This window comes from Enoplosus armatus (assembly GCF_043641665.1).
Source record: "Enoplosus armatus isolate fEnoArm2 chromosome 16 unlocalized genomic scaffold, fEnoArm2.hap1 SUPER_16_unloc_1, whole genome shotgun sequence".
Taxonomy (NCBI): Eukaryota; Metazoa; Chordata; class Actinopteri; order Centrarchiformes; family Enoplosidae; genus Enoplosus; species Enoplosus armatus.
Genome location: NW_027261190.1, coordinates 70,265 through 91,626, shown reverse-complemented (window position 1 = coordinate 91,626; position 21,362 = coordinate 70,265). Strand labels below are relative to the sequence as shown.

General features: G+C 42.3%; 1 protein-coding gene across 1 annotated transcript; it reads right to left on the bottom strand.

Moving 5' to 3' along the window:
* Positions 1 to 821: 821 nt before the first annotated feature.
* On the bottom strand, positions 822 to 15,550 carry LOC139307131 (interleukin-17 receptor D-like). Its single transcript, XM_070931014.1, has 11 exons — positions 15,310 to 15,550; positions 8,860 to 9,018; positions 8,220 to 8,338; positions 5,707 to 5,830; positions 5,391 to 5,429; positions 4,510 to 4,655; positions 4,319 to 4,393; positions 3,760 to 3,826; positions 3,186 to 3,329; positions 2,824 to 2,996; positions 822 to 1,367 (listed from the first exon to the last, which is right to left on the bottom strand). Exons 1-11 carry the CDS (start codon positions 15,548 to 15,550, stop codon positions 822 to 824), a joined length of 1,833 nt encoding a protein of 610 aa, XP_070787115.1.
* Between the last annotated feature and the right edge of the window lie 5,812 nt (positions 15,551 to 21,362).

Genomic DNA, 21,362 nt, shown 5'->3' with positions numbered 1-21,362 from the left:
TCACCTTACATCAGCATAACATTACAAATGATGGGACCTATTAATCCATTCTTGAATATATGAGATATGCACATGTATACATAAACTATAAGCATGACTGTAAACATACATGTATACAATGTTCAGTATGTACTTCAAGGCAAACATTCTCAAACGATAACTTCAATAACTCGCGTATGAGATTAATTGTTTATTTATGTACAATGCTTGTATTACAAGTTTTTCATTTCATAATAACTTCACATGACACTGCAAGAAAACAAACAGAAAATGTCTTTTGTAAGACTAAGATAGCTTTTTTGACCATTACACACATTACTGGACGTTCTTTTAACAAATCCTTCCTGTACACACACACACACACACACATATACCATGTTAACACATTTTAGAGGTCAAAGTGCACTGCTGCTGCCATTGCAGCACAACTGAGGCAGAGGTGATTAGTTGGTCAATTATTTAAGGGAACCGTTAAGTTTGTGGCCATCATCAGTGTCTATCTTCAGGTAGTCTGACTCACCGGATGTAGGCTGTTGGGATAAGACTGCCATTGGCCAACTATTTCAGTCTGCGTGTTACCGTTTTGCAAGGGCACAGTCACTGCATCCTGGGCTTAGCGCTGTCCAAGACGATTGTGATTGGTTTAAAGAAATACAAACAAGCCAGAGCGTTTTTTTCTCCTGTCCCAGAATGATAATGGGTTGAGCTAGACCTTTCTCCGAAGTGTGGAGATAGGTCTGGCTATGTAAGCCAACTATTCTCCTATACTGGGCTGAGGACCACCATTAAGTTAGGGCGTATCGGATTGCTTTTTTTAGTGTTTAGTTCCCTCCCTCCACAGAGTGATACCTTTTTGCCCTCATTGCCATCCCAGCCTCGTAGATTGCTAACTGCAGAGCTGCTCCGGCTGGTGACTTAGAAAAGCCCTCCTCTGAGATGTAGTTTATCTTCAGGTAACCCCCCGGCCTATGCAGAGCCACTCCATGGAGGTGGGAGAAGAGCAGCGGTAAGTCACTTGTCAGCGTGTAGTGAGATACCAGCCTCAGCTCAGTGGGAATGTCTGTTTCCTCAGAGTACTCAAAAATGGCCGCCATGTATTTGGACATGTCCTGGCCCCTGGCTTTGGCTCGTCCCACCTCCTCTCCGACAAGTCTGATGGCTACATCAGAGCTGAAGGCGTTGGACCCAAAGTCCAGCCCTCTGTCTGCCTCATCTTTGTTGTCACCCTCTGGCTCTGGCTTAGGTCTGCGATTGAAGCCCCAAGAACAGATCACCAAGATAAAGTCGCTCTCCCGGATCTGACGGCAGTGCCAGGCCATACTGCCCTCCTCAGCCACGCTCAGAGAGTCCCACAGGTCCAAGCACACCTGGGAAGAACAAAGGAGAACACTGTCACGACAAAGTGTTCTAATAACACATTTTACACACCCCTATTTCATATTAAAGAAAAGATTGAAACACAGAAATTGTCAATATAATAATTAGCTTTGTAAGATGACAGTTATCCTTTTTTGTATTTCCGTCCTAGCCTTGTGGACAGTGGACCCTTGGGGGCTTACTGGGGTGGGGGGTGGGGTTTCCCATCCAGTCTACATGTGTTTTGTGGACTTGGAGAAGGCTTATGACCGTGTCCCCGGGGGGTCCTGTGAGGGGTACTGTGGGAGTATGGGGTCATCGGGGCCGTTGCTACAAGCCACCTGGTCCTTATATGTATATGTGTATATATATATATATATATATATACTGTATATATATATATATATAGTGCAAGCTGTATCTGTATATTCTGCACAAAAGTCAAATACGTTTTCGATGGGTGTCCCTTGTCACAGATTCTGTTTGTGATATTCATGGACAGGATCTCAAGGCACAGCCGGGAGAGGAGAGTGTTTGGTTTGGGGACTTCAGAATTGCTTCTCTGCTCTCTGCAGATGATGTGGCTCTGTTGGCTTCATCAGATTGTGACCCACAGCATGCACTGGGGCGGTTTGCAGCCGAGTGCAAAGTGGTCGTGATGAGAGTCAGCATCTCCAAGTCCGAGGACATGGTTCTCTCCTGGAAAAAGGTGGATTGCTCCCTGCCTGAGCAATCTGAGTTACTGCCTCAAGCAGGGAGTTCAAGTATCTCGGGGTCTTGTTCACGAGTGAGAGTAAAATAGAGCGTGAGATCGACCAGCGGATTGATGCGGTGTCAGCACTAATGCAGGTGTTGTATTGAACTGTTGTGGTGAAGAGGGAGCTAAGCCGGAAGGCAAAGCTTTTGATTTACCACTCGATCTACCTTCCAACCCCTAGCTATGGTCATGAGCTTTGGGTAAGGACCGAAAGAATGAGATTGGGTATACAAGCGACCGAAATGAGTTTCCTCATCAAGGTGGCTGGGGTCAGCCTTAGAGATAGGGGGAGGACCTCAAAAGGGATCCGAAGGGAGCTCGGAGTAGAGCCGCTGCTCCTTTGCATCGAAAGGAGCCAGTTGAGGTGGTTCGGGCATCTGATCAGGATGAATCCTGAGCGCCTTCCTTTGGAGGATTTCTGGACATGTCCAACTGGTAGGAGACCCCGGGTTAGACCCAGAACACGTTGGAGGGATTACATATCTCATCTGGCCTGGGAACGCCTCGAGATCTCCCTAGAAAACATTGCTAGGGAGAGGGATGTCTGGACCACCTTGGTTAGCCTGCTGCCACCGCGTGCCCGGCCCCGGATAAGCAGTAGAAAATGAATGGATGGATGTATTCATAATTTGTTTCTGCCTGTCCGATTCCACTGAATCAGCACACCTGTAGGAAAAGGCATTAGAGCCACGACATGTCATGTCCACTACCTGAGTGGCCATGTGTTGTTGTATGAAGGCCCCTAACTGCATGACAGCTTTGACATGAGCGGGCCCATCATAACTGCTGTAGCAAATCAGAAGACGAGGAGGGGTCAGCCTGTTTCTGGGCAATGCCATCACTTCCTCCTGAGTCCCGCTTTCTTGATGCTGCTTGATAACATCTGAATGGATGAAAATAAGAAATCTGGTTGTATTTCACATCATGCCAGTAATGGAAAAGACAGAACAGAGGTACAAGAAAGGTTCTCTGTCAAATGGTGTAAAATGGATTATTATCATGACTTATTTTGATTAGCTTTCATGAAATGCAAGCAGTGATTTTACATGAAGTATTTGGTTTGTCTTCGCACCTGGTTTTATGTCAAGTTTCTTCATCTGCAGCTTGGGCCTCCTCCTGGTGAGAGCAGCCAGTAAGACTACAAGTATGGCTACCACAGCCAGGCCCAGTGGAAGCATCAAAGCCCAGGAGAGAGTGACAGAGAGTTGCAAGGCACCTTCTGAGGAGTGGGGAGTTGTGATTACATGATAATTCAGTGACAGACCTTAAAGAAGTAGTTTGACATTTTGGAAAATGCGTTACTAATTACTGCCGAGAGTTAAAATGAGATGATTGATACCACTGTCATGCCTGTGTGCTAATTATGGAGCTAGAGCTGGGAGTAGATTATTTTAGTTTAGCATAAAGACTGGAAGCATAATAAGAATATTTCCCCAAATTCCAAAGTATTACTTAAAGGGATGAAAGACTGATGGGATTGATCACACATGTATTAAATATACACAGACTGTATTCATGGTCCAACAGACACTTAAATATTATATCACTTATATCTCCACAACAAAATGAAAAGAGAGGTTTGCATAGCACCTACTATGATGCATAGTGATTGTGTGGATCAGCAGCAATAAAACAACCTCCCCCACCTTTTTGAATGTGCATGACTTGAACACTGAATGTTTTCCTCACTGCATCCACTTCGTTAGCTGCAATCTGTGAAACAAGAAATGTTGAGCATGACAGTTCATTCTTGACCTTGTAGATTGACAAAATAAACTTCTTTTGGGGGCCACTTGGGGGCAGCGCAACAAGCTGTAAACAAAACACTGACACATCACCTTATAAAGTTGATATATCGACTGTGTTGGCTAACAGCCTATTTATCCAGAAGACATGGAGCAACATTAGCATTAATTTGGGGTTGTGATGATGAATGCAAGTCCAATATTCACTCTCCTTTTATCTCTGTTTTGCTCTCCACCAGCTCTTGAGGGGAAATATCTGGCTAAATGCTAAATGCCGATGGTTGAAAATTAATGCATAAAATATATAGATAGTCCATATAATACATATTTTTTGAGACTGGTATTTCAATATAATTTATTAAACACAAAGCCCCTGAGATTAGGTTGAAAACAGTTGTAGTTTTATATATTATGCAATCAGTGTTAAGGATAGAATAGTTATAATCCACTTTTATTTTACCTCACAAGTGTAATTGGTTCCTTCTTGAAGGCCATTCAGCTGATAGCTGTGATGAGTTTTGTTGTTGGTGGAATTCTAAGGAAATTAAATACAAGTATTCAGTTCACTTAATTATCAAATAGTTCCGTAATACACATAATAGAAGCAAGGCATTGGCAAAATATAAAGCTGCAGAAGTTGAAACAACTCACAGGTGTTATGTCTGTGTATTTCATTATGCCGTTTGCGTAACACAGTGAGAAGTAGCTTCTGATGCCCAGGTTCGGGGGAGCCAGGTTAAAGGTCACTATGATGGCAGTCCCTTCATGTTGGACCTCAATATATTTGGGATACCAGTCTACAACCAGACCATAAAATATTGACATGATGTCAAGCTGATCATAAGAAGAAACGGTAACGCTTCATTTTACAGGTCCGCAAATTTCATGATAAGTAGGTGATAATTACATGCATACATACATTTCAAGGAAAGTAATACGAAGTTAACTGATATCTAGATAGTTCCTACTAGCTAAACCCTGTTCCGTTGCCATCTCATCTGTCTCCGGTTCTGGTGCCCATTCCGGCGCCACTCCCCCACTGGGTCCCCCCACCCCGGACTTGAAAACCTTCTCCTCCTGCAGGGCCAAAGCTCCTGTGCTAGCTTCCAGACCCTTGTCGGTAGCACAGGGAAGACTTTGTTTTCCTCCTGGGCAGATCGACTTCAGGGCTAACCCCCTTCACTTTTACCCAACAGCTGGGAAGCAAAACGCAGGAATTTCTTGGTTATTGAAGAGCTGCAGCATTTATTCATGGATTGATAGATTTTCAGCAAGTTTAACTTTTGTGAAAAATCGAACCGCAACTGCTTATTAGGAAAGAGCACAATATAATTCTTAAATAATTTTGCAGTAATTTTGGACACATTTAGGGGTAATTTGGGGATAATTTCAAAGAAATTTCAAATACGTAACTTGCTAATTATCACCTACTTTCCATGAAATTTGTGGACCTGTAAATTGAAGCATTACCGAAGAAGGAAAACATTTATTGTTATACCAGACTTTATTTGGGAACTATGAGAAATTCTCACCTTTTTTGCACTGCTCAAGACCGTTCTTCTCTGCACATGCTGCAAAACCAGCGCATATTACTATAAATTCACCATTGTTTTGACAATAGTCTTACTGAAAGATATATGATGAAAAGGGCAAAGTTTAGAGAGCAGAGAGCTTTCTGGGGACAGAGCAGGAGATGTCATTATATGTACAGTAAATAAGCCAAGAGAAGGAGGGATTTAGATTTTGAAGGTTACCCTGAAGCAACCACAAAGTTCACTGAAACTGTGTGTGTGTGTGTGTGTGTGCTTTATGAGATAATATCTAGTCTAGAGCTTAAAGTAGTCTTACAGCGTGTGGAAAAGATCTTGCTGTGGTAGAACCTCTCCCACTCCTCAGGCACTGGCAGAGCCATGACGGTAACAGCATACTGGGACCCAAGGGAGAGGCCGGGGAAAGGGTCTGACTTGTACACCTGCAGAATTCAGTGGCAATTATGACTTCAAACACACTGCACACTTATCTGATAAGCTGAGATAAGAGTTTTTGACATATTCTTTATTAGTGGTTAAATAGAACGGCTTTCTCATACAAAGTCTCATATATATTGCTGTTATATATTATATATATTCATCCATCTATTTGCTATACCCACTTATCCTTGAGAGTCACAGGGGGGCTACAGCCAATCCCAGCTGACATATGTTTATCAACACTTTCCCCAAAGAATTGTTGAGTCGAGTTGCCATTTTATGTGATGTGACGTTGTGTGTTTTTGATTGAATTTGAACTTTTTACTTACTTTTTTGTAGGATGATTTGATTTGAGCATATGCAGATTTGGATATGAGACTTGGACTTGGTTATGGTCAGATTTGCCTCCCAGAGTACCAGAATACTAGTACAGAGTGGTCATTGCAGCCTGTAGCTCTGGTACTAACTTGTGGTTCTTTCATGAAACATTTACCATTAAATAGATATCACGTTTTTTAAAACATGATCCCTGTCTTTCATAGGCAACAATATGGTGTTTATGCATTGCAGTTCTTAAAAGTCACTTGTTGGTTTAACACTTGCTACACTTTAACAATTTCACACTTTTCTTTATTGTATGATGACGCCTCAAGGACATGTATGGATGTGTTAATGACCTTTGGTATGGTCCAGAATACTTAAATAATCTGTTGATTTCATGAGTCTGTTCTTAAAGCTGTGTTATTATTGGTTCTGTTAGTTAAATTATAAAGCTTGTATGTAAGGTGAAGCATGCTTTAGTGAAGTAATGCTAGATTAAAGCTGCATTTCATGTGTGATTTGTGCTATTTTCCAATGCTTTATGCGAATACATATTTCATATACATATTCTATAGGTGAGTTCAAATGCTCACCTATAGGACTCCATTAGAGATTGTCATTAAGTTGAGTTAAAAGGGTTAAAAAGTGGTATTTGAGTATAAATGATAGTAATGCTAATTCATTTTCAATCTAAAGCATATAATCCAAGGAAAATTGTAAAGCTATTGTGACATATTCCATCAGGATGTTAAAGTAAATGGACTCAAATGGTCTCACATATATAGTGCTTTTCAACCTTCATGGTTCCCACAGTTTTGGAGCTACAGCACTGTGTGTCATCTATAAAGGTTTTGTGAAGAGTTAGACCATCATTCAGCCAGGGATGCTATAGGACATAGTTTTTACATGTAAAACAATTAACACAATATACGTTATATTAACGTACATCACCCCTGTCCCCACTGCGTTACATTAACGCACCCACCCCCTACTGGACACTTTATCTGGACACTTTACTTTATTCTGGTCACTGCACTGTTGTTATTTATCTTATCTTATTTTTTATTTTTATTTTTATTCTTATTCTTATTTTAGCTTTTATATTCTACTTATTTGTTATCAAAACAATAGCACCTTCAGACCACAGCAAATTCCTTGTAATGTATGTTACTTGGCAATAAACAGTTTCTGATTCTGATTCTGATTCTGATTACAGAAACCGAAATGAAGCAGGTGGATAGCAACTTGTTGCCTAGTAATGGGCAAATTGCACTAATCTGTTTCTAATATGTCAGACATAAAATGCATCGTCGTGGGACATAGTGACGCAAATATCTCTTCTTTGAAACTGGCAGATTACATATAAAATTAGACAGATGAGTTGTGTACACAGGGTTGAGCAAAAATGATTTGTTTCAAAAACAAAATCAGCCCCATACAACCTATAGTTATCAAAATAAGGGTTATTAGAAACCTCACCGTTTTCATCGTTTACCAAGTCAAACACAGTAATGTGTGTTCCTTTCATTGGATTAAGTGTTAATGTGGTTTAAATGTATGCATGTGGAGTTCCCACCGTTGTGAGCATGTCCAATGGTGTATGGTGTCATAGTCCTTCAGGACATTCTCATAACAAAAGGCTAAATAACAGACTTCCTGTGACGTTGCCTCTCGTGTGATAATTACAGCTTTTGAATGATCTTGATGAGCTTGATAAAATCATAAGGGCATATTTTCAGTTTTTCTGAAGGATGATGTCACTGTTATCCCACCCAAAATATAACATAATTTCATAAACACCAGGTCATAATGTGAGAGTATGTCCAGAAGCTAAAAGATACTGGCTGCTGGTGTGTCTTCCCAGGGGAAAGTCTTTGGTCTTTGGGGTGGGAAAGATTTAAGATCCACTCCCTGATGAAATAATCTGTAATCAAAATGTAAATGTATTTATATTCAAAGTATTGCTTAGTTGTTTGTTGTTGAGAACTGCTTTTAACAAGAATTTGCGTTAAAAGTGGCATTCTAGGCAGAAAAAGAAGCACAGACCAAAGCGAGCGGGGCCCTTCCTACCCTTTGAGCATGTGAAGCCGGGATGGAGAGGTTACGGTGGAAGAGAAAGAGCTGACAGGCAACACCAGACCCTCCCAAAGCCTGGAGGGACACCTGAAAGCCTCGCAGGAAGGCGATGCCTGCAGCAAACACAAAAGGACAGCGTGAAGTCAGTGTCACGGACTCGGCAAGCCATCATCTAAGTTGCATACAAACTCCAAAGTCAAATGCATGTGTGTGCTGCTTGTGTTACACCAGTTCAGTGCATGCTCAATTAAACTTTTAACAAGAAAGTCTGTTATACTGTCACCTGTCAAAGCCTGGAATAATTCAACGAGCTGTCTCTCATACCTGTACTTAGAAGCATTCTCATAATGCAAGGCATAATTTTCGCCTTTCAAAAATAATTCACTGTATGTCACCTGAAGTAAATCTTCTTTATGTCAAACCCTGATATGACAAATTATTTGGGGGACGTAACTCCTGCCTGACATGGTATTTTAATTTCAAAACTGGCTACAGTCTTAAAAACTGACCAAACAACTGTATGACTTTCGCCCCAATTTAAAGACATGCTATGTATCCTTATCACAACCGCATACAGAAATTGGCTTTAGAATATAGGATGAGAGTATTTCGTTGTCAATCTGTATCAACATACCATAGTAACTGGGCTTCCAGGAGACAACCATTGTGTCATATTTGGGGTTTGGCTCATGTACAAACTCAATCTTCACATCATTTGGTGCTTGGACATAGTGCTGACAGATTTTAGGGTCTCCTTCTCCTAGCAACTCAAAACATGGCCATGGAATACAACCTGAGGAGAAATAACAATGACACATAGAATATCAAAGTGTTTTGCTGCAAAAGACATTCTCAGTACATGATGATTTCTTGACAGTGCACAAGTCAGCAATCAATACATTTCTGGATATCTAATATGAAAGGAAACAGGATGTTTTAGCAAGACCGGGCTACAGTCATGCTAACGGCTATGAGGTTGTACTTGTTAGCATGCATGGATAAGCGTAAATACAGTAAGATTGTTATTCACGTCGGCGGTAATGACTCCCGGTTACGCCAATCGGAGGTCACTAAAATTAACGTGGAGTCGGTGTGTTCGTTTGCAAAAACTATGTCGGACTCCGTAGTTTTCTCTGGGCCCCTTCCCAATTTGACCAGTGATGACATGTTTAGCCGCATGTCATCATTCAACCGCTGGCTGTCGAGGTGGTGTCCAGCAAACGATGTGGGCTTCGTAGATAATTGGCGGACTTTCTGGAGGAGACCTGGTCTGATGAGGAGAGACGGCATTCATCCCACTTTGGATGGAGCGGCTCTCATATCTAGAAATCTGACCGACTTTATTAGTGAACCAAAACCGTGACAACCCAGAGTCCAGACCAGGATGCAGAGTCGCAGTCCTACACGCTTCTCTGCGCTTCCATTAGAGCAGTTACCCACCCAAAACCCCATAATGACTGTGTCTCCCCCCCGACCACTTAAATTAATTCAATCAAAATTAAACAGGAGAGCAGTCATTAATAAAAACCTAATAAAAATTAAGACCACCACTGCTATAGGACAAAACAATAGGAAAATTAAGTGTGGACTGTTAAATATCAGATCTCTGTCATCTAAAGCTGTATTAGTAAACAAGCTAATATCAGATAATCATTTTGATCTACTGTGCTATTATTACAGCTATTATTACAGCTGTAACTACTATCATCAGTCATATTTCCATTATTATTATAATTATAGCTGCTATTTCTACTGCTAGTCCGTCTGTCGGTCTGTCTATCTGTGTCTTTATGTCTATCTCTCTCTCTGTCTCTTTCTGTCTGTCTGTCTGTCTCTCCCCCTCTCTCTTTCTCCCTCCCTCTCTATGTCTCTCTCTCTCTCCCTCTCTCTCTCTTTCTCAAACCCAACCGGTCAAAGCAGATGACCGCCCACCTAGAGTCTGGTTCTGCTTGAGGTTTCTGCCTCTTAAAAGGAAGTTTTTCCTTGCCATTGTCGCCAAAGTGCTTGCTCATGGTGGGAACTGTTGGGTCTCTGTAATAACATTATATTATTATTATTATCAAAGTGTTTTTATTGAATTTTCTGTTCAAACAACAAACATCCCATTCAAAAAAAAAAAATAAATAAAATAAAAAAAATAAAATAAAATAAAATAAAAAAATAAATTAAAAAAAAGACAGCAGGACTCAAAACATACATCTCAAATACAGGTCTAAACCACAGACAAAACAGTAACAAGACATACCATACTAATATCAGACATCAGACATACCCATCACCCATGTGGGAAGGGAAGGGAAGGAGGGGGGGGGGGTCAAAAGCTGCCATCTATGTTGGGGCTAATTAGAACTCATGTTCAAAGTAGGAAATAAAAGGCTGCCAGACCGTAGAGTACTTCTTAGTGTTGCCCTGCAAGGTGAATCTAATATGTTCTAATTTAAGGTGTGCCATCACCTCTTCTACCCATCGTTTATGGGATGGCGGTGTCGCCTTTATCCAGTTAAGTAGGATCAATCTCCTAGCCAGCAATGAAGAGAATGCTATTGTTTTCCTTTGAGAGATTGTTAGTGGCGCTTCCCTTGGTGTCACACCAAAGATGGCTGTCAGAGGGCCGGGCTCTATATCTTTGTTATAGATTGACGAGAAAGTTCTAAAAATTCTGGCCCAGAACTCTTTCAGCTTGGGACAGGACCAGAACATATGACCTATATTGGCTGGCACCTGTTTACATCTAGGGCAAGTCGGATCAGCCCCCTGATACATTCTTGCCAGTTTGTCCCTTGAGAAATGAAGTCTGTGTAAGACCTTAAACTGTATCAATCCATGTCTAACACATACAGAAGAAGAGTGTATTAGTTCCACTGCCCGTCTCCAGTCAACATCTGATATGTCCAATTCTAACTCTTCCTCCCACTTCCTTTGTAAGATATCAAGGGATGGGGAAGCCACCTTCTGGATGCTCACATAGAGCGTGGAAACCGTCCCTTTAAGAGTTGGATTCATGTCTAGCAGCCCATCTATCCATCCACTCCGCGGCAACTCAAGGGATGAGGCGAATGTCTTTTTCACAAAATCTCGAACCTGAAAATATCTTAAGTAATTCGTCTTTGAGGGGATTCCATATTCCTTCTCCAACTGAGCAGCAGACATGAAAACACCACCTTTAAAAAGATTTTTGACGCATTCCACCCCAGCTCTATACCATTCCCTAAATGCTGTTCCCCCAAGGGCCGGGGAGAATAAGTGATTGCCATAGACGGGAGCAGACAGGAGGGCGTTTCTATTTTTAAAATGTGTTCTGAATTGGACCCAGATTTTGATAGAGTCACATACAACAGGGTTGTTTGTGTAAAGGTGTTTGCTTAAGGGCAGAGGAGCGCAGACCAGGGAGCATAGGGACACCGGGCTAGATGCATATCTTTCCATATGTACCCACACTGGAGTTTCATCGTCATCCAACTTTGAGACCCAAAACAACACCTTATGTATATTAGCAGCCCAATAATAGTGCATATAATTTGGTAGGGCCAGGCCTCCCTCTTCCCTCTGTCTCTCAAGGAACTCCCTTCTTATCCGGGGGACTTTTTTTTCCCAGATAAAGGTGGATGTACATTTATTCAGTTCTTTAAAAAATGACTTCGGTATGAAAATTGGTACCGTCTGGAATAAATAGAGGAACCGTGGCATTATGTTCATTTTAACAGAATTTATCTTCCCTGCTAATGATAGGGGGAGGGATGACCACCTTTCCATATCTAATTTTGCCGTATCCAATGTTACTTTAAAATTATGATTAAATAAATCTTTATACCTCCTTGTTACATTGATACCTAAATAGGTAAACTTATCCTTATTTGTTGTAAAGGGATAGGCCTGGAATGAAAGTTTCCTCGCCTGTTTATTAATTGGGAAAAGGACACTTTTTCCCAGGTTAATTTTATAACCCGACACCCTCCCATAGTCTTCGATAATACCAAGAGCTACCGGGATGTTCGTGACAGGATTCGACAGGAAGAGGAGGAGGTCATCAGCGTATAAAGACAACTTATGAATTTGCGTGCCCCTGTGTATTCCCCCGAGCTCAGCAGCATGCCTCAGCATTATTGCGAGGGGCTCAATTGCCACATCAAAGAGCATGGGCGACAAGGGGCAACCCTGCCTTGTCCCCCGAAACAGAGGAAAAGGTTCAGATATTATATTGTTTGTTCTTACCATAGCCTGGGGGTTCGCATAAATTATCTCAATCCACGAGCGAAATTTAGGACCGAATCCGAATCTCTCGAGGGCCGTGAACAGATAGAAATACTCTATTCTATCAAAGGCTTTGTGGGCATCCAGGGAGATCACAATCTCAGGCTCAATGTTATCTTCAGCAGTGTATATCACATTAAACAAGCGACGGAGATTACTGGAAAGTTGTCTACCAGCAACAAACCCTGTCTGGTCAGGATGAATTATTTTACTTATAACAAGCTCAATCCTAGCCGCCAATATTTTGGCCAATATCTTATAATCACAGCCAAGTAGACTCACTGGGCGGTATGATTCACATTTAAGTGGGTCTTTATTTTTCTTAAGGAGTACAGAGATCAAAGCCTGTGACATTGTTTGAGGCAAAGCTTTTTTATCAAGGACCTCCCTATATACTCCACAAAGCAGGGGTATCAGTTTAGAAGCGAATGTTTTATAAAACTCACTTGGGAACCCATCAGGGCCCGGCGCTTTGCCTGTCTTCATATTCCGAATCGCATTCTCTATCTCCCTAGCCGTCATGGGTCCCTCTAATCTATCCCTATCTGCGTCATCTAGGGATGGTATTTCCAGATTTTCAAAAAAATTTTTCACTCGTTCCTTGTCATCTGTTTCTGAAGTATACAGATCCTTATAAAAAGATTTAAATTGGTCGTTAATACCCTTCTGATCTATAATTTTGTTTCCCAGGTTATCTCCTATCTGTACTATCCTGCCAGCAGCTGCTGATTGCTTCAACTGGTAGCTCAGGAGCTTACCCGCACGCTCACCATGCTCATAGAGATCCTGTCTTGACCTAAGATATAGATCCTCCTCACATTGACTTATCAAGACATCATATTCAGTTTGGAGCAAAATCCGCTTTCTATGTAGCTCCTCAGAGGGAGTCATAGAATTTGCCAGGTCAACTTCTTTTATTGCTTTTATTAATTCCGTGGTACGTTTCATCTTTCTCTTCCTTTCACCAGCACTGTATGAAATTATTTGTCCTCGTAAATAAGCTTTTAAGGATTCCCACAGAGTGCCATTACTTATATCAGGGGTATCATTAAGTTCTAAGAAAAAGACTATTTGCGAGTTTATGAATTTTGTAAAATCATCATCTGCCAATAGCCTGCTATTAAGGCGCCACATTCTCTGAGGTGGCGTATTCTCAGGAAAGTGAAGTTTCAACATGACCGGGCTGTGATCAGATATTACTATACCAGTGTATTCTACATCTGTTACTATAGAAGTCAGTTTATTATCTAATAAGAAATAGTCAATTCTAGTATATGTTTGATGTGGTGGGGAGTAAAAGGAGTACTGTCTGGAGGTTGGGTTTATGAATCTCCATGGATCAAACACACCATATGCTTTACAAAAAGAGTTAATGCATTGTGCTGATTTACTTAATACATTGGATGTTGGGCTAGAGCGGTCCAAGGTTGAGTCTAGGACACAGTTTAGGTCTCCCCCTAGAATCAGATTATGAGCGTCCAAATTAGGCAGTAATGAGAATAAGTCCTTAAAAAATTGAACATTATCCCAATTGGGTGCGTATATGTTTGCCAACACCACTGGCATATTGAATAATTTTCCAACCACAATAACATATCGACCATGTTTATCTTTTATAGTAGTTGTTTCTACGAATTGTACATTCCTGTGTATAAGGATGGCCACTCCTCGACTCTTACTATTGAAATTTGAGTGATAAATCTGATTGAATCCCCCCCTACAAAGCTTGAGGTGGTCCTTGTTCAACAAATGCGTCTCCTGTAAGTAAACTATCTCCGCTCCCTGGTCTCTCAAATGCGAAAATATCTTACTCCGTTTAGCCGGCTTATTGATCGCCCTTACGTTCCAGCTCATCAATTTTGTGTCCATTCTGCTCGCATCCATGTTTGGTGCCATGTCAGGAGTCCGCAGCCCGGAATCACCATTGCACCCCTATGATACCCACTTTCCGGATCACACCTTGAAGATTTGGCAGCAAAAACAAAAAGGTTAAAAGGAGAGGGTCTGGGGAGGGAGGGGGGGGTGTCACACACACAGACACAGCTAACACATAACACATTACATATATGAACGCTAACACAGTGCTCTTTAACGAGCTCTCTCGTGGCCAACCGGTCCATCATCCTCCTACACACCAAGCCTACCGTGTGCGGCTCCGTGTATATCACCCCCTAACCTTAAAAGTATAACATCACCCCTTTGACTTAATCACCTCATGGGAAAAACAAACAGAGGGAGCTCTCAAGAGCAAGATCCTAAATAATGTAAAATATTAAAAATAGAAATAAAAGGCAATACCATAGGCAGTAGGCAACAATAGCCAAGGGGGAAAAATCAATTCTTAAACCTTGAATAAGACAAAACAATAATATGACAGGGCAACCGTAGCTCCTAGGATGGGATGAGAATTATATATCTATATACAAAGAAAAAAAAAAAAAAATATATATATATATATATATATATATATACATACACCCAGCAATATATGTGAGTGCATGTGCATATCCCCACTTAAATACACACTGAAACAAATATTTCTTTGTCAATATTGTCAAATCTAGTCAACAAAATCCTGCTTGCAGTAGTCATCCCATTTCAACAGTGTAAGCATGTGTACATTTCTACTTAGCCAAGCTGAAACCAGTCTATATGCTTCACCCAGGGTTCAGTTTCTTCTTGATGTAATCCACGGCGTCTTTTGGGCTCTCGAAGATTTTCGTTTGCCCTCCTTCTGGCGTAATCACCAGGGTTGCCGGGTAACGCAGCCCATATCTGATCCCCGTGCAGGCCCGCAGGAGGCTTCTTGCTTCTTTGAAGGCTGCTCTCTTACTGTTTACCTCCTGGGTGTAGTCCGGGAAGATGTGAATCTGTCCGCTCCGACCCTCCGGTGTTCTCTCCATTTCTCTCGCCTTCTTCATTATCTCCTCTTTCTCTGTAAAGTAGTGACATCTCACGACGAACGCTCTCGGCGGAACTCCGTTCCCGTCTCGTCTCGCGCCGAGTGTCCGGTGTGCTCGATCAAGCGTCGGTGTTACTGCTAGTCCCAACTTGTCTTTCAGCAAGCCCGCCATAAAGTCTGACGGCTTTTTGCCCGTCTCGGCCCCTTCTCTTACCCCCACGACACGTATGTTGTTGCGTCGTGATCGTGCCTCGAGGTCTTCACTCCGTCCCCTCAGCTTCAGTACCTCCTTCTCCATTTCTTTCAGTTTTGTCTCAATGTTGGTTATGCTGTCAGACTGACCATTCAATATTTCATCCACCTCTTTTTTCCGTTCGTCCATCCTATTAGCCAAACTGCTAGTATGATCGCTAATCAGCCTCACCTCCCCACGTAGCAACTCAAACTGAGCTTTAGCATTCTCTTCCACGCTCCTAGCCCATTTTTCCATCTCGGCCTTCGTCTCTTTCCTTCCTTTCTCTACTTCTTCTTTGCACCTCACGATCTCGGTCTTTGTCTCCTCCCTGTATTTCGTATTCTCAACGTTGCCGTTTTTAATCTCGGACATCATATCCTTAGCCCACTGAGGCATGTCGTCGGCACGTGTTAGGCTAATATCACCCTTGCTAGCCGAGGAGGTCAAGTTGCTAACCACCGGCGGCTTTTCTCCGCCCGTTCGAGTCGATCTGGAGGTCATTTTCGGTCGTAAACTGCACTGAGAACGCACTCGTTCACTCCCAAAACAGAATCTTATTCGTCCAGCCCCCCCAAAATGATACAAATATGGCGATATTAATATTTTTGACTACTTTTACACGGAGCCTCCGCACACACGTCTTCACACGGCAAAGCACATCCGGAAGTCTTCCTGTAATAACATTATAAAGAGTCGGTCTAGACCTGCTCTATTTGTAAAGTGTCATGAGATGACTTTTGTTGTGATTTGGCGCTATATAAATAAAATTGAATTGAATTGAATTGAAAAGAAATATTTCATTAAGAATATCTGTCCTAAATGATGATCTGCCAGATCTCATGCTTGTTAGTGCTGCAAAGCTGTCAGATGCAATAACAGTGTTATTTATTTCCTTCTCTTCTATCCACTGCAAGGCCAATAATATTGCCAATAGCTCTGAGGTATATACTGACAAGTGGTCTGACACTCTTTTCCTAATATATGATTCAGTCACTCGGATATAAGCTGCTGCACCTGCACACCCTGTAACAGGATCTTTGGAGCCATCTGTGAATATGAACACAGAGTCTGAAAAATGCTGATCAAACTTTGCGGCATACTGAAAGTTGCTTTGACTTGTCCTTCAATTGCTGCTGTATATTGAGGTCTATACTTGGCAAGGAGAACAACCAGGGAAGAATGGAAGAAATTGAAACTGTGGGGCTGTACTGTAATTGATGGCCTTTGCATCACCAATCCACCCAAAACTTTTGTCTCATTATGTTCCCAGCATTCTGTTAAAACACTTTTGGCAGGATGTGTCATGTCTCGTCATTTACGTTAAGTTACCGTTTTTGTCTCGTTTAGTCATGTTGTCTTGTCATTTCCTGTTTTATTTTGTAGTATTGTGTGCCCTCTCGTTTCAGAACATTTTACTTCCTGCCCTCGTGTTTCCCGCCTTTGTGATTGTCAGTCCCCCTGATTGTTTCCACCTGTGTTCACTCACCTCATGTTTAAATAGTCTGCGTCTCCCTTTGTCTTGTGGCAGTTTGTCTTGTCCTCAGTGCCATGATAACCAGCGGTAATTCCATGTCAAGATTTCCTGTTAGTCCCTGTGTGAGTTGTTTCAGTGTTCTTGTTAATTTGTTCACTTTACTGTCTTGTTTTTCCTAGTTTTGTTCCTCCACTTTTTGGGAGTGATTTTCTGTTGTTAACTTTGTAGATATCTCTTGCTTTGTCAAGCTTCATATTTTGTTATAAATAAATACTCTTTATTATATATTTGTACTTTGTTTGAGTCGTGTGTGTGGGTTCATTTTTTGCCTTGCTCAGTCGTGACAAGATGCATATCAGAATCAGAAACTGTTTATTACTAAGTAACATACATTACAAGGAATTTGCCGTGGTCTGAAGGTGCTATTGTTTTGACAACAAATATGTAGAATATAAAAGGTAAAATAAAAATAAGATAAGATAAATAACAAACAGTGTAGTGACCAAAATAAAGTGTCCAGTAGGGGGTGGGTGCGTTAATGTAACGCAGGGGGGACAGGGGTGATGTACGTTAATATAACGTATAACTTGTGTTTGTGTTCGGGGGGGGGTCAATGTAAGTTCGTCAGGTTGACTGCAGAGGGGAAGAAACTGTTTTTGTGGTGGGAGGTTTTGGTCCTGATGGACCGCAGCCTCCTGCCAGAGGGGAGGGGGTCGAACAGATGGTGTCCAGGGTGGGAGGGGTCAGCAGCGATCTTCCCTGCTCTCCTCAGGGTCCTGGAGGAGTACAGGTCCTGAAGAGATGATGTTCAGCTCCCTCAGGAGCTTGACGGAGCTTGACGGACTGGTGACTGGAGGTGCAGCTGTTGGTGTACAGGGAGAAGAGTAGAGGAGAAAGAACACAGCCTTGAGGGGAGCCGATGCTGATCGTCCGCGAGTCTGAGACGTGTTTCCCCAGCTTCACGTGCTGCTTCCTGTCAGACAGGAAATCTGTGATCCACCTGCAGGTGGGGTCAGGCACGTTCAGCTGGGAGAGCTTGTCCTGAAGAAGAGCCGGGACGATCGTGTTGAAGGCAGAGCTGAAGTCCACGAACAGGATCCTGGCATAGGATCCTGCGGAGTCCAGGTGCTGGAGGATGAAGTGTAGGGCCAAGTTGACGGCGTCGTCTACAGACCTGTTGGCTCTGTAGGCGAACTGCAGGGGGTCCAGCAGAGGGTCGGTGATGGATTTGAGGTGGGACAAAACCAGGCGTTCAAATGATTTCATGACCACAGAGGTCAGGGCGACGGGTGTGTAGTCATTTAATCCTGTGGGCCCTGGTTTTTTGGGGACGGAGATGATGGTGGAGGCCTTGAAGCAGGCTGGCACGTGGCATGTCTCCAGTGAGGTGTTGAAGAGGCTCTTGGCTTGTAGTTGGTGATCTGTCTGAGCCCCCTCCACACAGAAGCAGAGTCGTTGGAGGAGAACTGGTCTTGTAGTCTCTCTGAGTACAGTCGTTTAGCTTCCCTCACCGCCTTGCTAAACTTGTACTTGGCTTCCTTAAACTCTGCTCTGTTGCCACTCTTAAACGCCTCTTCCTTTTCCAACCTCAGCTGTCGCAGTCTTTCTGTGAACCAGGGTTTGTCGTTGTTATAACTCACCCTGGTCCGAGTTGGTACGCAGCAGTCCTCACAGAAGCTGATATATGAAGTCACAACCTCTGTGTACTCATCCAGACTGTTGGTAGCAGTCCTGAAAACATCCCAGTCAGTACAGTCCAAACACGCCTTCAGGTCCTCTGCAGCTTCACTGGTCCACTTCTTCGAAGTTCTCGCAACAGACTTAGAAAGTTTTAATTTCTGCCTGTATGCAGGAATCAGGTGGACTATGTCATGGTCAGAGTGTCCCAATGCAGCGCGGGTGACGGCGTGAAAAGCGTTAATGACTGTGGTGTAACAGTGATCCAGAGTCCAAATATACAACTGAGCGCCACAGGAAATCATTCCTGCCTGTGGCCATCAAACTGTTCAACTCCTCCCTCAGAGTGTCAGACACTCAGAAGAAACAGACTGGAAATCTGGACCTGCTTCTACATATACTACCTCACTATTACTTATTCTTAAATGTCAGTGCAATACATATATGGTCAAACACAATAGTGCAATACATACAGTGCATCCGGAAAGTATTCACAGCGCTTCACTTTTTCCACATTTTGTTATGTTGCAGCCTTATACCAAAATGGATTAAATTCATTTTTTTCCTCAAAATTCTACACACAACACCCCATAATGACAACGTGAAAAAAGTTTATTTGAGATTTTTGCAAATTTATTAAAAATAAAAAACCTGAGAAATCACATGTACATAAGTATTCACAGCCTTTGCTCAATACTTTGTTGATGCACCTTTGGCAGCAATTACAGCCTCAAGTCTTTTTGAATATGATGCCACAAGCTTGGCACACCTATCTTTGGGCAGTTTCACCCATTCCTCTTTGCAGCACCTCTCAAGCTCCATCAGGTTGGATGGGAAGCGTCGGTGCACAGCCATTTTCAGATCTCTCCAGAGATGTTCAATCGGATTCAAGTCTGGGCTCTGGCTGGGCCACTCAAGGACATTCACAGAGTTGTCCTGAAGCCACTCCTTTGATATCTTGGCTGTGTGCTTAGGGTCGTTGTCCTGCTGAAAGATAAACCGTCGCCCCAGTCTGAGGTCAAGAGCGCTCTGGAGCAGGTTTTCATCCAGGATGTCTCTGTACTTTGCTGCATTCATCTTTCCCTCTATCCTGACTAGTCTCCCAGTTCCTGCCGCTGAAAAACATCCCCACAGCATGATGCTGCCACCACCATGCTTCACTGTAGGGATGGTATTGGCCTGGTGATGAGCGGTGCCTGGTTTCCTCCAAACGTGACGCCTGGCATTCACACCAAAGAGTTCAATCTTTGTCTCATCAGACCAGAGAATTTTGTTTCTCATGGTCTGAGAGTCCTTCAGGTGCCTTTTGGCAAACTCCAGGTGGGCTGCTATGTGCCTTTTACTAAGGAGTGGCTTCCGTCTGGCCACTCTACCATACAGGCCTGATTGGTGGATTGCTGCAGAGATGGTTGTCCTTCTGGAAGGTTCTCCTCTCTCCACAGAGGAACTCTGGAGCTCTGACAGAGTGACCATCAGGTTCTTGGTCACCTCCCTGACTAAGGCCCTTCTCCCCCGATTACTCAGTTTAGATGGCCGGCCAGCTCTAGGAAGAGTCCTGGTGGTTCCGAACTTCTTCCACTTACGGATGATGGAGGCCACTGTGCTCATTGGGACCTTCAAAGCAGCAGAAATTTTTCTGTAACCTTCCCCAGATTTGTGCCTCGAGACAATCCTGTCTCGGAGGTCTACAGACAATTCCTTTGACTTCATGCTTGGTTTGTGCTCTGACATGCACTGTCAACTGTGGGACCTTATATAGACAGGTGTGTGCCTTTCCAAATCATGTCCAATCAACTGAATTTACCACAGGTGGACTCCAATTAAGCTGCAGAAACATCTCAAGGATGATCAGTGGAAACAGGATGCACCTGAGCTCAATTTTGAGCTTCATGGCAAAGGCTGTGAATACTTATGTACATGTGATTTCTTAGTTTTTTATTTTTAATAAATTTGCAAAAATTTCAAAAAAACTTTTTTCACATTGTCATTATGGGGTGTTGTGTGTAGAATTTTGAGGAAAAAAATTAATTTAATCCATTTTGGAATAAGGGTGTAACATAACAAAATGTGGAAAAAGTGAAGCGCCGTGAATACTTTCCGGATGCACTGTACATATGTATATATATATATATATATATATATATACACATACATACATATACATTGCTATTGTATATATTTTTTACTTTTATTTTTCATATTTGAAAATATTGTAAATGTGTATATTTTTATTTTCTATTTCTCATTTTTATATTTTTTACATACTTTCATTTCTAATTTATGCTGCTTTCTACTCTTGAATGGGAGCACCGGTACTGTACAATTTCCCCCTGGGGATCAATAAAGTATTTCTGATTCTGAATCTGATTCTGATATCCAATGTTATCCACATTCCTTTCAGTCCATTCTCTTTTCTGCTCCACAAGTGGCAAGTCCACATTGGGATGAAAATTACCCCACACAATATTTAGCCCATAATCTAACCCATTTAAACCATATTCGACTGCTACTGTATCAATATTCCAACCAAGTCCTTTACGTTGTTGTGAATATTCCCAACAACCACACAGCACATTTGTTGCAGGTTGTTCCTCATCA

Excerpts from the sequence above, each read along its gene's own strand:
- LOC139307131 (XM_070931014.1), bottom strand. The coding sequence starts at position 15,550 with ATGGCGGGCTTGCTGAAAGACAAGTTGGGACTAGCAGTAACACCGACG. Across the intron at positions 5,430-5,706 it reads CAAGATCTTTTCCACACGCT|CATGTGCAGAGAAGAACGGT; the intron begins GTAAGACTACTT and ends CTGGTTTTGCAG. Across the intron at positions 3,827-4,318 it reads GAACCAATTACACTTGTGAG|ATTGCAGCTAACGAAGTGGA; the intron begins GTAAAATAAAAG and ends CTTGTTTCACAG.